The sequence below is a fragment of the Halichoerus grypus genome, chromosome 3 (genome assembly GCF_964656455.1).
Source record: "Halichoerus grypus chromosome 3, mHalGry1.hap1.1, whole genome shotgun sequence".
Taxonomy (NCBI): Eukaryota; Metazoa; Chordata; class Mammalia; order Carnivora; family Phocidae; genus Halichoerus; species Halichoerus grypus.
This window is the reverse complement of record NC_135714.1, coordinates 110,037,274-110,054,645: the sequence shown is the minus strand read 5'-3', so window position 1 is coordinate 110,054,645 and position 17,372 is coordinate 110,037,274. Positions and strand designations below refer to the sequence as shown.

General features: G+C 34.2%; 1 protein-coding gene across 8 annotated transcripts in view; it reads left to right on the top strand.

The window, feature by feature from the left end:
- SCLT1 (sodium channel and clathrin linker 1) overlaps positions 1-17,372 on the top strand; it is a 202,189-nt gene that overhangs the window by 87,959 nt on the left and 96,858 nt on the right. For all 8 annotated transcript variants that reach the window (XR_013446457.1, XM_078069232.1, XM_078069234.1 and 5 more), the window contains 3 exons: positions 875-966; positions 9,951-10,128; positions 12,907-13,005. Coding sequence is in view for 7 of the 8 variants with exons in the window: in XM_078069232.1 (XP_077925358.1) it covers positions 875-966; positions 9,951-10,128; positions 12,907-13,005 (369 nt within the window). In the remaining variant the exon portion in view is untranslated. The remainder of the gene's footprint in view (positions 1-874; positions 967-9,950; positions 10,129-12,906; positions 13,006-17,372) is intronic.

Below are 17,372 nucleotides of genomic sequence, written 5' to 3'. Positions count from 1 at the left end.
TAAAAGTCAATAGAATTAAAATGGTATGTAAAAAATAACACAACAGTAGGCAAGAAAGGATAAACAGGATTTTTTCTAAAGGTGGTACAAATCAAACCTATTTATTTCAAAGCATTGCTAGGTCAGAGAAGAAATATCCTATGATTGTAATGGTATGCTGTATAACCAACTTTTAAAAGAGCATATTCTAAAGGCAGATTATTTACATACAAATCCCTGCTTTGTTTTGTTAGATTTGCACTATAGAAATAGTTTGAAATATTGGTAGAAATTTATATGCAATGACTTTTTATTATTGTTTTTCTAATACAAAATCGATAGTGAGGTTTTCTTCCCCTTTTTTTAGTATGTACATGATTTATTTCCAAACTGTTATTGCTTGTTTATTTTCAATTTTATTACTTTCCTAGTTACAAAAGTAGTGCATGCTATTCCTAAAAATTCAAATAATATTGAAAAATATAAAGAAGAGCACAACATATATACAAAATACATAATAGAGGTAATGCAAGATTACCTTGCAGGTCTATCCCTAGGAAATAATCAATGTTAACAGATTGTTTATAGCTTAAAGATGTTTTTTCTGTGTGTGTATATATATATGCATATATGTTTAAATTTTTTTAATGTAAAAGGAGTCATACTGTAAATACTATGTACAGAATTTTTTTTAGTGAAACAGATTTCATGGACAGCTCTCAGACATCTAGATCAATTTTTAAGGAGTTGATTAGATAATGCTGTATTGGTATCCCTTCTTTAAACTTAAATTCTAGAAGTGTAATAACTTTATAGAGTGAATTCTTTTCTTTATGTTGTATAATGATGTATTGTATTTTCACATACTCAAGCTTCCAGTTTCTTTATTTTCTAGGAGGAGGAAATGTTGTCCGCCCAAGGAAGAGAGGAAGCATCAGATAGGCGTTTACAGCAGTTACAATCTAGTATAAAACAATTAGAAACAAGGTAAATTGTTAAATACGTCTAGCTTTCTCTATAAGCTTCAAAATGTTTTCCACATTGGAGTTTCAGTTTATGATATTTTCTAGAATATGTATTTTATAACTGCTAAACAAACTATAATCCTAGGTTTTAAATCTGATTTACTGGACATTATTTATTTTAAAAATCATGTTCAAAACATTGATATATTTTGAATGTATATTCAAAGATCATTTTTCTCTTCCTTTTCCCCAAAGCAGTCATAGTCAAGTTTAGTCAATCCCCAAATCAAAAATGTTCTTTCCATCTTAAAGCAGAAAAACAAAATTGGGTAAAAATTAAACAGAAAAACTATCTTACTAAGTAGGTACACAAGAGAAAAAGTACTCAAGAAATCATTATAGGTGTTTTCTCTGGAGTCTTCTGGAGCAGTAATTTTCAATAATCTTTGAAGGTCTGGACTACTCTTTAAATATATTCTGTAGGTTGTCTTTAATCGCTATCTTAATGTAAATGTGCACTATAAAAATCTTTTGTTGTTTTTGTTGTTTCCTAGTCCTTGTTGAATGTTCCCTTAAAAGACTTGAAAATTGTCATTTGTAACCTATTAAAGATAACAGTGACCATAGCCCATAAATTCACTTTATGATTAATAGCCGAAAAATCTACTCTGTATGATTGGAATATTTTACACTCAGAAATAGTCTGCTGATCTGAGCACATTAAAAATTGAGATCTCAGTTCTAGTCATAGATCCAAAGCTAATTTATTGTTTGTTGAGAAAAAAAAAATTAGTATGTTTGACCTTTTGTTTCCTGTTTTTCAGAGTATTAATAAAAATAATTTCTTTCCTCATGGCAGTTGAGAACTAATTGATTTTAACTACTAGAGACTTTGATGAAAAGAGTTGTAATTTTTAAGTGCTAGGGTTTTGGGGTTTTGCTTTTCACTTTTCTAAACTTTTCAGCGTTTATTGATTGATTTGATTGTACTACTGCTTTCCTGAACTTCTTTGTGCTAACCTTAGAGAAACAGTCTGTGGTTGTAGATTTTCATTTCTATTATCTTAGTAGATATTCTATGCTATGAAAATAAATGCTAGAGACTTAAAACAGTAAACTCTTGAATAGTGAATTTTAATTCCTTTTGATTCTAATACTGAATCATAAAGAATCAAGTTGTTTTTTTCATTAACAATGCTTTGTCTTTTTAGTGTTGAGAGTTTGCGGATTTTTGTTATTGTTGTTTTAAATTTTTTTGCTTTTAGTATGAAGCTATAATACAGCCTAACCAAATAGCTCTCTAAGAAGAGATCAGTGCATGTATAAGAAAATCTAAGGATATTTTTTAAAGTCCAGTATGCAGCTAGCCACCTCTGAAAAGGAAATTTTTACATTGACTGCCTTTTAGAGGTATTAAACTAATATTGTTACTGTTATGATAAAAAAAAAGTTTATATACTTTAAAGCTTAAAAATCTCTTGTACTTATATAAAAGAGAAAGCAGAGTTACTAGTGTACTTGATGTGTGTTTCTAAGCACCATTCAGCCAATCTGTTTTAGGTGTAAATGTATCCTATTTAATGGAACTGCCAGTTAGAAAAGTTTTGTTTTTAATGGTCATCTCTGTTCCACAAAATCAGAGACATTTTGGCCTCAATAAATGCTTTTTTTGCCATTATTAAAATTATTATTATTATTTTTAAAATTATTATTCGTGATCCTTTCAAATGTCATAAACACCTAAGAAGCATAAGTTATTTCCTTCTGTCTTTCAAAGAAAGGGTCCCTCCTTTCCCCCTTTTTAGATGATTCGTGGATCCTGGGAATTGCCTCCAGAGAATGACAGTTCTTTCTGGGAAAGATTTTGCTGGTGTGTATATGCTCAGCTAAATAAGGCAGAAGTTAAATGAGTGGAATTGGTTTAAACTACCTCTTCATACTTTTAAATTTGGTGTTTCTTTTAAAATAATATGCAAATAGGACTAAGAAATCTTCATTTAGGTGACTGGTAAATAGTGAATTTCATTCTAATCATTGTTCAGCTTTTTGTTTGCTGCCGTACTCCTAAGCATAATAGAATACATAAATTCTTTCATTAAAGATGTTGAAAGGGGCGCCTGGGTGGCTCAGTCGTTAAGCGTCTGCCTTCGGCTCAGGTCATGATCCCAGGGTCCTGAGATCGAGCCCCGCATCGGGCTCCCTGCTCGGCGGGAAGCCTGCTTCTCCCTCTCCCGCTCCCCCTGCTTGTGTTCCCTCTCTCGCTGTGTCTCTCTCTGTGTCAAATAAATAAACAAAATCTTAAAAAAAAAAAAAATTAAAGATGTTGAAATATGGTCTTTTGGAAGGCCATGCGTTGGAAATTGGTGAATATGGTTGGATAAAATATGGAGGACCTTGGAAATAAAATTAGTCAAATTTGGATTTCATGTGATGTATTACAAATTCTTTATCCAAGACTGCATGATGAAATTAATATTTTACGAAGATTAATTTGATGATATTCTCAAAGTAAAGCTATCTGGGGACAGGACTATTAATTGTTGGAGTAAAAAGATTTTGAGATTTAGAGGCAGAATTGCTTTGATTTCTGGTTCTAATACCTTCTGTCTTTATATCTTAGAGAAGTTAACCAACCTCACTTAGCTGCAGTTTCGTTAGGATTAAATGAGAGAAGAATATGTAGGGGACCCGGCACCAAGTTTATTATTTTAAAACAAGTCTACTTATAATAATAAGTGATAATTATTCCCAATGGTAAAAAACGGTTTTGTATTTTCATTGTTTTAATGGTCTTAACGAAATAGAACAAGGTAGAAAAAAGGTCTATAATAAACTGTCACAAAGAATAAAACAGTCTTCATTGTTACAAAGAATAAAAGTCTTAAATCTTTTCCATAGTTATAACTCCTTGATTTATTATGAAATATTTGCAAATTAATCTGAATATTTTTTAATATTGCTATTGACCAAATAAAATTATTTAATTATTGTATCAGTTCTGTAAGAAAGGTTTTGTGTGTTAGTTATAAATTGGATAAATTGGCTTTATTCATTGTTACTTTTATTTTTATCAAAGGAAAAATATATAAGCATTGTTTCAAAATCATATAGTACCACAAACATTATAATGAACAATGGTTTCTTGTTAATTATCTCATTTCTTCACATAGCAAGTTTTCTGTGTACTTCATACTAATTCATAGCTAAGTACTCTATCAAAGCTCTAAAATGCCTCTCAATATGGTCAACCACATGAGGTCATTGTAATTACATCCTTTTCTTGAAGAAATCCATTGGTGTTCTCCATCCCCTGCCTCAGACCGTTCACTAGGACTGATGCAAGCTCTCATTTTAAAACTTTAATTCACTGTGGTCCTGGGATTTCCTTCTTGCCATTCTGTATTGGAGCCTGTGTCTTTTGCATCCCCATGGCTGCTTCTTTCTTTGTTGACCCTCTCATTTTAATTCTTCATCAGCTTTCTGAGGATACATGGGACAAATTTTTTTTTAATTTAATTTTATTTCATTATGTTATGTTAGTCACCATACAATACATCATTAGTTTTTTTTTTCATCATTAGTTTTTGATGTAGTGTTCCATGATTCATTGTTTGCGTGTAACACCCAGTGCTCCATGCAATACGCGCCCTCCTTAATACCCATCACCAGGCTAACCCATCCCCCCAACCCCCTCCTCTCTAAAACCTTCAATTTGTTTCTTGGAGTCCATAGTCTCTCATGGTTCTTCTCCCACTCTGATTGCCCCCCTCCCTTCATTTTTCCCTTCCTTCTCCCAATGTCCTCCATGCATGGGATGCATTTTTTAAGATTTGCTTATTTAGAAATATCTTTATCCTACTTTCAAAGGTGTTTGATAGTTTTGTTGAGTAATGAATCATAGGTTGGAAATCCAAGGTTTTAAATCCTTTTTCCTTAGAATGTTGATATTTTCCTTAAATTGTCTAGCCTCTAGCTATAGGAGAAAATTCTTATGTCATTCAAAATTACAATTTTTTATATGTGATTCCTCTTTTCCCTCTGTAGATTTTTAGGATCATCCACCCACCACCACCACAATCAGTGTTCTAAAATTGCACAGTGTGTACATGCAGTGAGAATCCTTTTTCATTCATCTTACCAGGGAAATTTCAGTCTAGAAATTCATGTCCTTCAGTTCAAGGAATTTTTTTATAGATTTTTTCATTTGATAGTTTTCTTCATTTTTTCTCTGTTCATTTTGCTTGAACTTAATATTAGTTAAATATTGGACCTTACGGATCGATTCCCTAATTTTCCTTTCTTTTCTCTCTTGTTTTTCATTCCTTCATTTATTTTCTCCTTTCTTGGAGGTTTCCTTAAATTTTCTTCTAATTAACCATCTATTGAATATTTTATTTTAGCTATCTTAATTTTATTTTAAAGAGCCATTTCTTATTCTGTTTCTTTTTCTGTAGTAGCTTATTCTTATTTAACAGATGTTATATCTTAGTTCAGTATATTAAATATATATTTTATAAGGTTTTCTTCTGTTATTATTGTCTCTGCTCTTTCAACATTCCTTTTTTTCCTGTGTGCCCTTCTGTCTTTCTTGGTGCTTGGTGATCCTTTCTATCCATTGATATTTAAAAGTAAGATAGCAAAATACTTGCTTTAGCAGCACATCTACTAAAAATTGGAATACAGAGAAAATTAGCATGGCCCACAGACAAATTCATGAATCATTCCTTATCTTTAAAAACCAAACTTGTAGGTAGAGAACAGACTGGTGGTTGGGTTGGGGGGAGGGGGGTGAGATGGGTGAAGGTGGTCAAAAGTTATGAATTTCCAGTTATAAAAGACATACGTGATAGGATGTAATGTATAAAATGGTGACTATAGTTAATAATACTGTACTGTATATTTGAAAGTTGCTAAGAGAATAGATCTTAAACGTTCTTATCATAAGAAAAAAAATAGCTATATGTGGTGATGTATATTAACTAGATTTATTGTGGTGACCATTTTACATTGTATACAAATACCAAATCATTATGTTGTACACTTGAAACTAATATAATGTTACATGTCAAATATATTTCAGTTAAAAAAAAAAAGATACACCAAAAAGCAGATAAGAGGCTAAGTGTGCATAGGTGGGTTGTGATCTGGCAGACTTTACTGTATTATGTTTAGGCAGTAAGCTGGCTTTTTCCTTGAGCAGTTCCCATATATCAGAATCTTTCCTGGGCCAGTTTCCCCAGGGTAGGATTCATCAGTCTTCTGCTGTGGCCTGGGAGTAAAAATGCACAAGCCTGAGTGTATTCCAAAGTTGAAGAAAGAGTCTGGGAGTAATGATGTTCAATATTCAGACTTTATTCAATACCCTGGGTTTTAGTATGCCTTCTTACCCCCAACTTTACTTGAAATGACAGCCCCTTGCTGTGTAGTTATAGGTACATAGATCTGTGGGCTGAATCTGTATCATTTAAGTGGAAGTTTGTGTTTGGCAGTATAGTATATTTATTAGGAACATGGACTCTGGACCCAGACTGAGTTCAAACTGTGACTTCACCAGTAACTAGATAAATAACCTTGGGCATGTTGCTTACCCTTTCTGTACTACTCTTTCTCCATCTATAAAATAAATGTAATGCTATAACCTGTCTTATATCTTCTATAATATAAGCTTATATCCTACCTCATAGGTTAATGATAAAACCTATCTCACAGCATTGTTGAAGATATTGAGGATTATGTTTTCTTTCATATAAAGTACCTAGCACAAAGAATGTTATTATAAGTTTTTGCTGTTATCCTTTTCGTTACCATTATTACAAAGAGGGAACTTGACCCAATTTTAGCAAGTTGACAGGATTCTTATAAGATTTGGCTTATAAGAGCATGTAGAAGTGCCTTTATGAGAATAAGAATAGTAGTAATATGTCTTTTATGTTATAAAATTATGGAAACCTATAAATTATGAAGCTGATGATCTGAATCTGCTTTACTGTAACTCCACTCCACTTCTAAAACCAGTCTGACTTTTCAGAGCCAAGTGGTTGCTGGGGCTGCTAGACTGTTGAATGCATGTGAAACTTTTAGTTGCAAGGTTTTTTCTGACATGACTGGGTGTGAAGCCTGGATAAGAGTGTCAAGGAGCCTTGACTCAGGGTTGGAATTCACCCAGTCCTAAACAAAGCTTGTTCTTGAGAGATGAAGTTGGTGCATGCCCTTCATGAGTCACCTGCTCTGCCTGGCCCTGAAGAGACCGTGGTGAAACAAACAGTGAACTAATACTAGTAAAGTGCTAGATGTCCTATGCCTCTTTGAGAGTGGTTGGGGCTGCTTCATTTTCTTCCACGAATGCTTTAACTACAGTAAAATAGAATGAATAATGTCATATATTTTGGCTCAGGTCATGATCTCATGGGTGATGAGATTGAGCCCCGAGTCAGGCTCTGCATTCAGTGGGGAGTCTGCTTGAGATTCTCTCTCTCCCTCTGCCCTTCCCCCCTTGCTCTCTGTCTCTCTTTCTCTCTCTAAAAATAAATGAATAAATCTAAAAAAAAAAAAGTAAGGCCCAGTAATATATTAGAAAACACCTAAAACAAAGAGTAAATGAACTAGAACATAGCTCTCAAGGAAGGGAAGATGAAGAGAATTAGTTTTAAATTTAAAATAAAGGTTTTAGTGGAGCACATTAGCAACTTAAAAAGAAAGGAGGAGTGACAGTCTTAATATTACACACGGTCTGGTTTCATGGTAAAAAGCAGTAAACAGAATAAAGAGGGACCTTATGTATTGAAAAATGACACTGTTTTGAAAAAGATACATTAATATACCTAAGTACAGCAAATAATAGGATAGCTAAATATGTGATGCAGAAGCCAGGAAATTTGATGAAAGGGTGGTTTTGATAAAAATATAGATATGGTCATTATTTTGGGCCATCTGAATCTGGAATCCCCCAGAGTATAGCTCTTCATGAGAGAATCAGCTAATTCTGTGGTGAAGTTTTGAGCATGTCCCTTGCTACAAAGATTTAAACTTGATTTTCCAGCTCTCCCAGTAAGTCTGTGAACTTACCAATATCCTTTTTAATAAACCCTTTTTCTGCTTAAATTAGAGTTGGCTTCTACTACTGGCAACTAAGAACCCTGACTAAAATGGTGGTAGACCTTAACTCCATTCAGAATGAAGCAGATATACCAAACAACAGCAACAACAAAAATGTTTAAAAATAGAGATCTAAAAGGTAGGCTGAGTTCTCTCATTTCCCAAAACTGGGAGAGTCTGAGGTGTGCTATAGCAGGGAAGTTTCCTCCCGGTTCTTTGGTGTGGGTAGCGGGCATGGGAAGAGGATAGAGAATGCTTCTCCTGCCATCACTTAGAAAAAAGAAATGCCTGAAAATAACAAAAGTATGAAATGTAAGAGAAGAGTTGTCTTACCAGAATGTATCAGAACCTATTATAAAGCCATATTGATCTGATTTGGGTATAGAATAGACAGATCAATGAAACATGATAATCCATAAGTAAATCATTATATTTGCATATTTTAAGTATGTTAAGGGGATTATTTCAATTTATCAGTTACTAATGGTATTCCTACAACTGACCATCAATCTGGAAGTTAAATTGGACTTCTCTCTTATAACACATTCAGAAGTAAACTCCAGCGGTGCCTGGGTGGCTCAGTCGGTTAAGTGTCTGCCTTCGGCTCAGGTCATGATCCCAGGGTCCTGGGATCGAGTCCCACATCGGGCTCCCTGCTCAGTGGGAATCTGCTTCTCCCTCTCCTCCCTGCTTATTCTCTCTCTCTCGCTATCTCTGTCTCTCTCTCTCAAATAAATAAAAATCTTAAAAAAAAAAAAGAGAAGTAAACGCCAGATGTATTTAAGATTTACCAGTAAAAATATTAAAGGCATAGCAATCTTTTGAGGAAATTTAGGAAATTACATTAACAATCTATGGAAGAGGGGAATAGTCTTTATAAAAAATGAAATCCTCCAAGCTGAAAAAAAAATCAAATTTAGCTGTTATTAAAGTGAACGTTTTAGTGTAGTAAAGAATTCCTAAATAGAGTCAGTAGGCAACAACAAAAAAGTAGATTTGGGAAAAATATTTGTAGCATACAGAACAGCCTGAAGGTTTATATCTTAACATTCAAAGAGTTCATATAAAAGAACAAGCAAATAACCCATCAGAAAAAAACTGGCAGAGGATATGAAGAGGAAATTCAAAATGGACAGTGCACATGGCTAACAAACTAAAAATATGCTTAAACCCTCCAGTAATCAGGGAAATACAAATTAACAGTGAGATGAAGTTCCATCCATCAGACCAGGAAAAGAAAGAGCTTTTGGATGTATTGCTTGAGGGGATTTCTCTAAGATATGGAATGAGAAAAGCAAGTGCAGAGAAGGGTGTATATTATAATTTTCATTTTTATAACACAAATTATGTTTAAAAACCTATGGACCAATGTGTATATACTTTGTATGTATATCTGTGTATGTACATGTGTATATATGTGTATACGGTTTTATGAACATGGAGAAAAATATTCAACGGTACACATTAGTAAATCAACATGGGTTACCGGGGTAGAGAGTGGGTAAAGGATGCCAAGCAAAAAAGGAAAAATTTTAAAAGACCATATAAATAGAAAGAATAACTCATTCTTTAAGGAGTTGCTTTAAAACATTGTCATGTAACTATATAATATGCTGTGATACTGTAGAAAGTGTAACATAATTAGAGTCAGAATATCTAGGCTCAGTCTCAGCCCCACAGCTCATTAGCCATATGGCCTTAATCAAATGCTTCACCTCTTTGGGTCTCTTGTTCTTTAAAATGGAAATAATGAAACCTACTTTATAAAACTTCGGTGCAGATCAAATGAGAAAATACACGTGAAAGTAACCGGAATAGTGTTTGTTCTATTATAGATGCTCAGTAAATCTACTATTTTCCTTCTTCCCTTTAAAAATATTTGACTTTTGCAATGTAATTATTTACTTTTAGACTCTGTGTAGCAATCCAAGAAGCCACCCAATTAAGAGCACAAAAAACACATTTGGAAAAACAGACCAGAGAGTTACAAGCAAAGTGCAATGAATTAGAAAATGAAAAATATGAAGCTATTGTAAGAGCCAGAAATAGCATGCAGCTCTTAGAAGAAGCTAACCTTCAAAAAAATCAGGTAAGAAAACTAGTAAACATGTTTACAAATAATATATATGACCTAATAAGGGAGTCAATAATTACAGAATGAACACATGAAAATGAAACTGCTATGCTCTCCATTAACAGACATATTCTTCATGGTAAGACTTAATCATAAAACATGATAAAATGGGGGCACCTGGATGACTCAGTTGGAAGAGCATGCGACTCTTGATCTCTAGGTCATGAGTTTAAGCCCCACGTTGGGTGTAGAGATAACTAAAAAAACAATAAAACAAAATACGATAAAATGTCAAACCTTTTCCCAAAGCTTTCATATCAGATCTTATGTCTCCAATCCTGATGTAAATAATACTCATCCTCTATAGTCTCATACTTTAAAAAATTTGCTATAGCACTTTAATGCAGTATACCCTATATTATTCAGTTGAATCAGATTAATCTTACTCATCTTTATTTCCCCTTCATCACCTACATAATTACTCTAATAGAACAGAAGCTTAATTGACAGGAATTAAATGTAGCTGTAAAGATTTACTAACTAGAACCTTCATGTCACTGTTCTTTTTTTAACTCTCTAACAATTGTGATTCCTATGCTATCACATATTATAGTTTTTTTCTTTTATCACTTCCATATAAATGGTATATAGTTCATAGAGGTCACCAAGTGGATAGATTTGTTTTTAATGTTCTTGCCTCCTTTATTTAGAGATCATTAAATCATTACTTCATTTAACCAACATTTATTAAATACCTAACATAAGCATAATTACTGGGAAATATGGGGAGTACAAAGGAAATACTTTGCTTTATTCATGTTTCCTTTTTTACATAGTAGAGGGTTTTTCAAGAGGGCTGTTAAAAATGAAACAAGCTATATAAGTCACATATTAAGAAGCTAATAAGTAAAAAGGAAATAATATTCAAATGTAAACTGTGAGAATGCAAAGGTGCTTGTCATGCATTTCAGCTAATAATTTCATCTGTGATTTGAATACTGTCTCTTAGAATGGTTGAAAGGCACAACATAGACATAATATACTTGGAAATTGCTCTAAACTCTAAGTTAGCTAAAACAGTTCAGAGCAAGACAAAATTATCTTTCCCCTCTGAAGCCTAGTCATAGGAGCATTGTTAATATCAGGTCACTAAAGATGAACATTTTGTGTAAAGCACAATGGACAAAGAAGTAGTGATATTCATTGCCTATCCCTCAAATCTACTCAGATCCGAAGTCAGCAGACCCTTAAAGAGCCCATTTATGGCAACAGTATTAAGCTCCCTCCTGACCCACTGTTTAATTGTTATAGAAGTCCCACCTTTAGTTGCTTGTTCCAGAAAGTCAAGGATTCTCTCCAGTGATCATACAAACAGACATGAAACACAGCCTATTATTGTTCTTTTATGATGTTTCCCTATTTCTTCATTGTCCCGTTCTCTCCCACAAAGTTGTTACATCAAAACAGCTGTTACTGTATAATTTACAATAGCCAGGATATGGAAGCAACCCAGTTCCCATCCATATATGAATGGATAAAGATGTGGTGTATATATACAATGGAACATTACTCCGTCATAAAAAGAATGAAATCTTGCCATTTGTAACGACATGGTTGGACCTAGAGGGTCTAATACTAAGTGAAATAAGTCAGAGAAAGACAAATACCATACGATTTTACTCGTGGAATTTAAGAAACAAAACAAATGAACAAAAAGAGACAGACTCTTAAATATGGAGAACAAACTGGTGGTTGAGGGAGGGCAGGTGAGTGGGGAGATGGGTGAAATAGGTGAAGGGGATTAAGAGTACACTTATCGGGACACCTGGGTGGGTCAGTCAGTTAAGCGTCTGCATTCAGCTCAGGTAATGATCCCAGAGTCCTGGGATCGAGTCCCGCATCGGGCTCCTTGCTCCGCGGGAAGCCTGCTTCTCCCTCTCCCACTCCCCCTGCTTGTGTTCCCTCTCTCGCTGTGTCTCTCTCTGTCTCTGTCAAATAAATAAATAAAAATCTTTAAAAAAATAAAAAAGAGTACACTTATGATGAGCACTGAGTAATGTATAGAACTATTGAATCATGGGTGCCTGGCTGGCTCAGTCGGTAGAGCATGCAACTCTTGATCTCAGGGTCATGACTTCAAGCTCCACATTGGGCATGGAGCCTACTTAAAAATAAAGAAATAAAAAAGAATTTAAAAAAAAAACTGCTGAATCATTATATTGTACACCTGAAATTAATATAACACCCTATTCTATTTGAATAAAAAATAGCTGTTAATTCTCACTAGCTTACCTATTTAAGCAGGAAGAAATTTGTTAAACAATTTAAAAAATACAGATGGGAATGTGTATGGTATCTTTGGAAGGTAGTGGGATCGGAACACAAGGCCATTTATTACGTAATGATAAAAAAAGAGAGATTCAATCAGGCCTAAAATTGGAGCAGTTTCAGGCTCAGAAAGATATTTTTGGTTTTTTTAATTTTTTATTTAAATTCAATTAGCCAACATATAGTATAGTACATCATTAGTTCCAGATGTAGTGTTCAGTAATTTATTAGTTGTGTATTAACACCCTGTTCAGAAAGATATTTGGTCTAGAGATGTAAATTTGGGAGTTGTCAGCATATAAATGATATTTAAAACCACGATACTGTCCCAGAAGTTTAGAATAAGATGTTTGCTTTCAACAAAGTGATTAGTGGAGAGGTTTTTAATCATTTACTATGTTATCTTTATTAATAATGATGTGATTTATAATAACATGAAATGATTATGTGATTATTTTTCTGAAGGCTCTACTTGAAGAGAAGCAAAAAGAAGAAAATATAGAGAAAATGAAAGAAACAGTCTCTCGGCTTGTGCAACATGCTGCCATAAGAACCAGGAAGGAAGTAAGGAGTCTTTAAACTTTAAAAGTTTACAGAATTTCACAACCCAAGACTAAATACTACCTAAGCTTTTGCCTAATGGACCTAGCTAATTAACTATCAGCTAACTAAACCAATTGTGCTAAATTTCAAATAAAAGTCATCTCAGGATACCCCTACCATTTGAGCTAGAGTGGGGCTGAGGTGGGGACAGAGGAAGTTAGAGAGGAGGAGAGGGGTTTAGGCTAAGAATATCGTGAAGATTAATACACCTGAAGTGTAAAATTAAAAAGAAGCCTCAAAAAGAAAATAGAATGCATAAGAAGTAAGAGAAGAAAACCTACTGTTTGCTTGCAGAATCTTAGAGGAGCGTAGGACTGGAGAAATCTGGTTTGACCTCTTTTTTTATTGGTAAAGAAACTGAAACCATGAGAGGTTGTTGACTCACTCAAAGTTATATACAAATTAAAGCCAGAATTTATTTTTTTAAAGATTTTATTTATTTATTTGAGAGAGAGTGAGGGGGAGAGAGAGAGAGAGAGAGAAGGAGCAGGGGGAGGGGCAGAGGGAGAGGGAGAAGCAGAGTCCCCACTGAGCAGGGAGCCCGATCCGGGGCTCAATCCTGGGACTCTGACCTGAGCCGAAGGCAGACAGTTAACTGACTGAGCCACCCAGTTAAAGCCAGAATTTAGACTCATACCTTCTCCTGCTGTACTGAGCCCAGCATTGTTTTGATCATATCATGCTGGCACTTGTACAATATGTGAATGTGTTGTTATTTTCAATTCTGTTATCAAGACTAAATCTGATATTTTTGTGTTAAACTAATGAATTGTTTCTTGGTTTGAATTGTGAGGCTTATACAAATTAAAACTGGGAAATGTAAGTTTACTTTCATATAAAGAGACAAGGAAGACATAACATCTATTTGCCTTTTCTTCTGTATGGATATGAATCAATTCATAAGTGTTGTGGTAAAGTTTGAAAGTGTAAAGTGAATTGTGGAGGAAAAAAAAGAAAAACCCATTTTAAAGATTAAAAAAACTGAAACAAGTAACTTGCTTTAGGGTTCTCCCTCTAGGAAGTAGCAAAACTAGATGTAAATACAAGTCTGTTGATTCTAGAGCTCTCCTCTCCCTCACTGTGAGAAATTGTTTCCCATTAATTTTGTATTGTTTTGTTTTTAGAAATTTTCAAACCTATAAAAAGGTTAAAAGCTGTACAGTGAACACTTCTTTTCCCCTTACCCAGATAATTCTTAATGTCTTACCACATCCATTCCATCTCTTTCTATACATACACACACTCTTTTGCCAAACATTTGGACATTGACTGCAGGCATTATGACACTTCACTCCTAAATATTTTGGCATGTTTTTCCCCTGAGGACATTTTACTACACAACCACACCACTATTACCATACCTTAAAAAAAAAAAAAATCATTATTTTAATGTACACTCAGATTTCCCTAAAATATCCTTATTAGCTTTTTGGTTTTTCAAATCCAGGATCCAATCCAAATTTATGTATCATTGCATTTGACTGCTATGTCTGTGTAGTCTCCCTCAATTTAACCTAGTCCTCAGCCTTCCTCTGTGTATGACAAAGAATCCTTTGTACAATCCAGAATATTCCACATCTGGATTCATGTGACCATTTCTTCTTGATCAGATTTAGGTCATTTCTGGCAGAGTGATATGTATATCTCCCACTTGATCACATCAGGAAGCTAAAATATAAGGTTGTGCATTGGTTGAAGCTAAGCTTGACCACATGGTTAAGGTGGTAAGACCAGAACTTTCCATTTGTATACTTTATAAATAATTGGAGGAAATACTCAAAGACAGTACAGGTATACTTTCTACCAAAAACTTCATCCAGTGGTCTTAGCATCCATTGATAATCCTTGCCTGAGATAAATATTATAAGAGGTGATTACAAATGATTATATTCTATCATTTTTATACATTTATTAGCTGTCATTTTTCAGTAAAGAAGAGTTTTCCCCTCTTTTTTAATATTATGATGGTTTCATTGGTCTTTATTTTTTTGTTATAATCCCTTACCATAATTTTTTTTCTTCTCATATTGTCTCTGTAGCTTTTTTGCATAAACTATGTTCCTCTCTCATCTTGTACTTTCCCTACCTCAGCTATGGAATCAGCCACTTCTCCAAGAAACCTTGGTTATAATTTTATTTGATATTTGTGTCAGAGACATGAATTTGCAAAACTACTGTTTTCATTTTTACTGTAATATTTACATTAAAATGCTTTCCTATATATTCGTAAAGACTATCTATGAAATGGTTAACATAAAGGATTGAAAACTAATAATCCTTTCCTTTAAAATGAGCTCCTATAAGATAGTTGGATACACTGTATACTCCATTACTGGATAAAATAAAGGTATTAATTCTTTTCTTACCTATATTTTTTCTGTGGGCAGTATTATTTCTCTCCTAGACAGACTGAAGTAAACTTGTTTTAAACAGTTTCATCAGTTAAAAAAGTAAAGCTAATGTGCTTGCTTTCCTCCCAAGCAACTAACTGGTAGAGTTTTCATTCCTATAAATTCTCTGTATGATGTTTCTTAATGCAAAAATGTTCCTTAGAAATCCGTTACTTTGTCACAGGCTGAAATTAGGTGATTTCCTAAGATAAAATTTCTAATTTGAAGCAGAATCCAAGCAAAAACCTGGGTTTTTTTAAAATCATCAATTTGTATACCATTTCTCTAGAAATCCTTGTCCTGTTCTTAGGGTTAAGAATACTGTTATCTTTGGTTGTAGTTTGAAATATTTTTGATGGCATATCTTTAAAATCTTTAATAAATTTTGTGACTTTTAGTGATAAAAATGTTTTATCAAAGTATTCATGATATGAGAAACCCTCTAATTGATTTCCTAATCCTAAAATACATTCACGTTGGGGCACCTGGGTGGCTCAGTTGGTTAAACGTCGGACTCTTGATTTCAGCTCAAGTCATTATCTCAGGGTTGTGAGATCAATCCCCGTGACAGGCTCTGCCCTGGGAGTGAAGCTGCTTAAAATTCCTTCTCTCAGGAGGAGTAGGGGGACCCTCAGTTCGTCTCATCCCTTGAATACAGCTAGGTAGTTATCAAATCATTCTGAATATCTAAGAAATCAATCGGAGATCTGAGAAGAGAAAAGCTGCAAGTCTACAAGTAGAAAAGCCACCACTGTTGGGAAGGTAGGAGGTGCAGAGACTTGAATCCAGGGTTATATAGCTGAGAATATAGAGGAGGGAGGGAACCTGCTTAAGAAGGATACTGCAAAGTATTATAAGCAGAGGAGTGCAAAATCAGAACTTTTAGAAGTTTGCTGCAGTGGGGGATGTCCCTGGCTTAAAGGTGCTCAGGTGGTAAAGCAGGGCAGAATTCCAGGGGTAACAGCATCCTCTCAAGATCCCTGAGATATATATCCATATATATATATATCCATATATATATGTGTGTATATATATATATATGGATCTCCATATTATAGGGGTCCCATAAGATGAGGAGTAGGAGAAAGGGGGCAGAAGGCTTATATGAACAAATTACAGCTGAGAACACCTCTAATCTGGGGACGGAAACAGATATTCAAGTCAAGAAGGCACAGAGAACTGCCCTCAAAATAAAAAAAAGTCACAAGCTCGACATATTATAGTGAAGCTTGCAAATTTCAAAGATAAAGAGAAAATCCTGAAAGCAGTTCAGGACAAGAGGTTCTTAACCTAAGGGTAGACACATAAGGCTGGCAGCAGACGTGTCCACAGAGACCTGGCAGGCCAGAAAGGACTGGCATGATATATTCAGCATGCTAAATGAGAAAATAATGCAGCCAAGAATACTTTATCGAGCAGGTCTGTCATTCAGGATAGAGGGAGAGATAGTTTCCAGGACAAACAAAAACTGAAGGAATTTATTAACACTAAACCAGCCCTGCAAGAAATATTAAAAGGGATCCTTTGAGCAGTGAGAAAGCCCAAAAGTAACAAAGACCAGAAAGGAACAGAGACAATCTACAGGAACAGCAACTTTACAAGTAATACAATGGCACTAAATTCATATCTTTCAATAATTACTTTGAAAGTAAATGGACTAAGTGCTATAATCAAAAGACATAGGGTATCAGAATGGATTAAAAAACAAGACCCATCCATATGCTGCTTACAAGAGACTCATTTTAGACCCAGACACTTCCAGATTGAAAGTGAAGGGGTAGAGAACCATTTATCATGCTAATGGACATCAAAAGAAAGCTGGAGTAGTCATCCTTATATCAGATAAACTAGATTTTAAACCAAAGACTGTAATAAGAGATGAAGGAGGACACTGTATCATAATAAAAGCGTCTATCCAACAAGAATATCTAATAATTG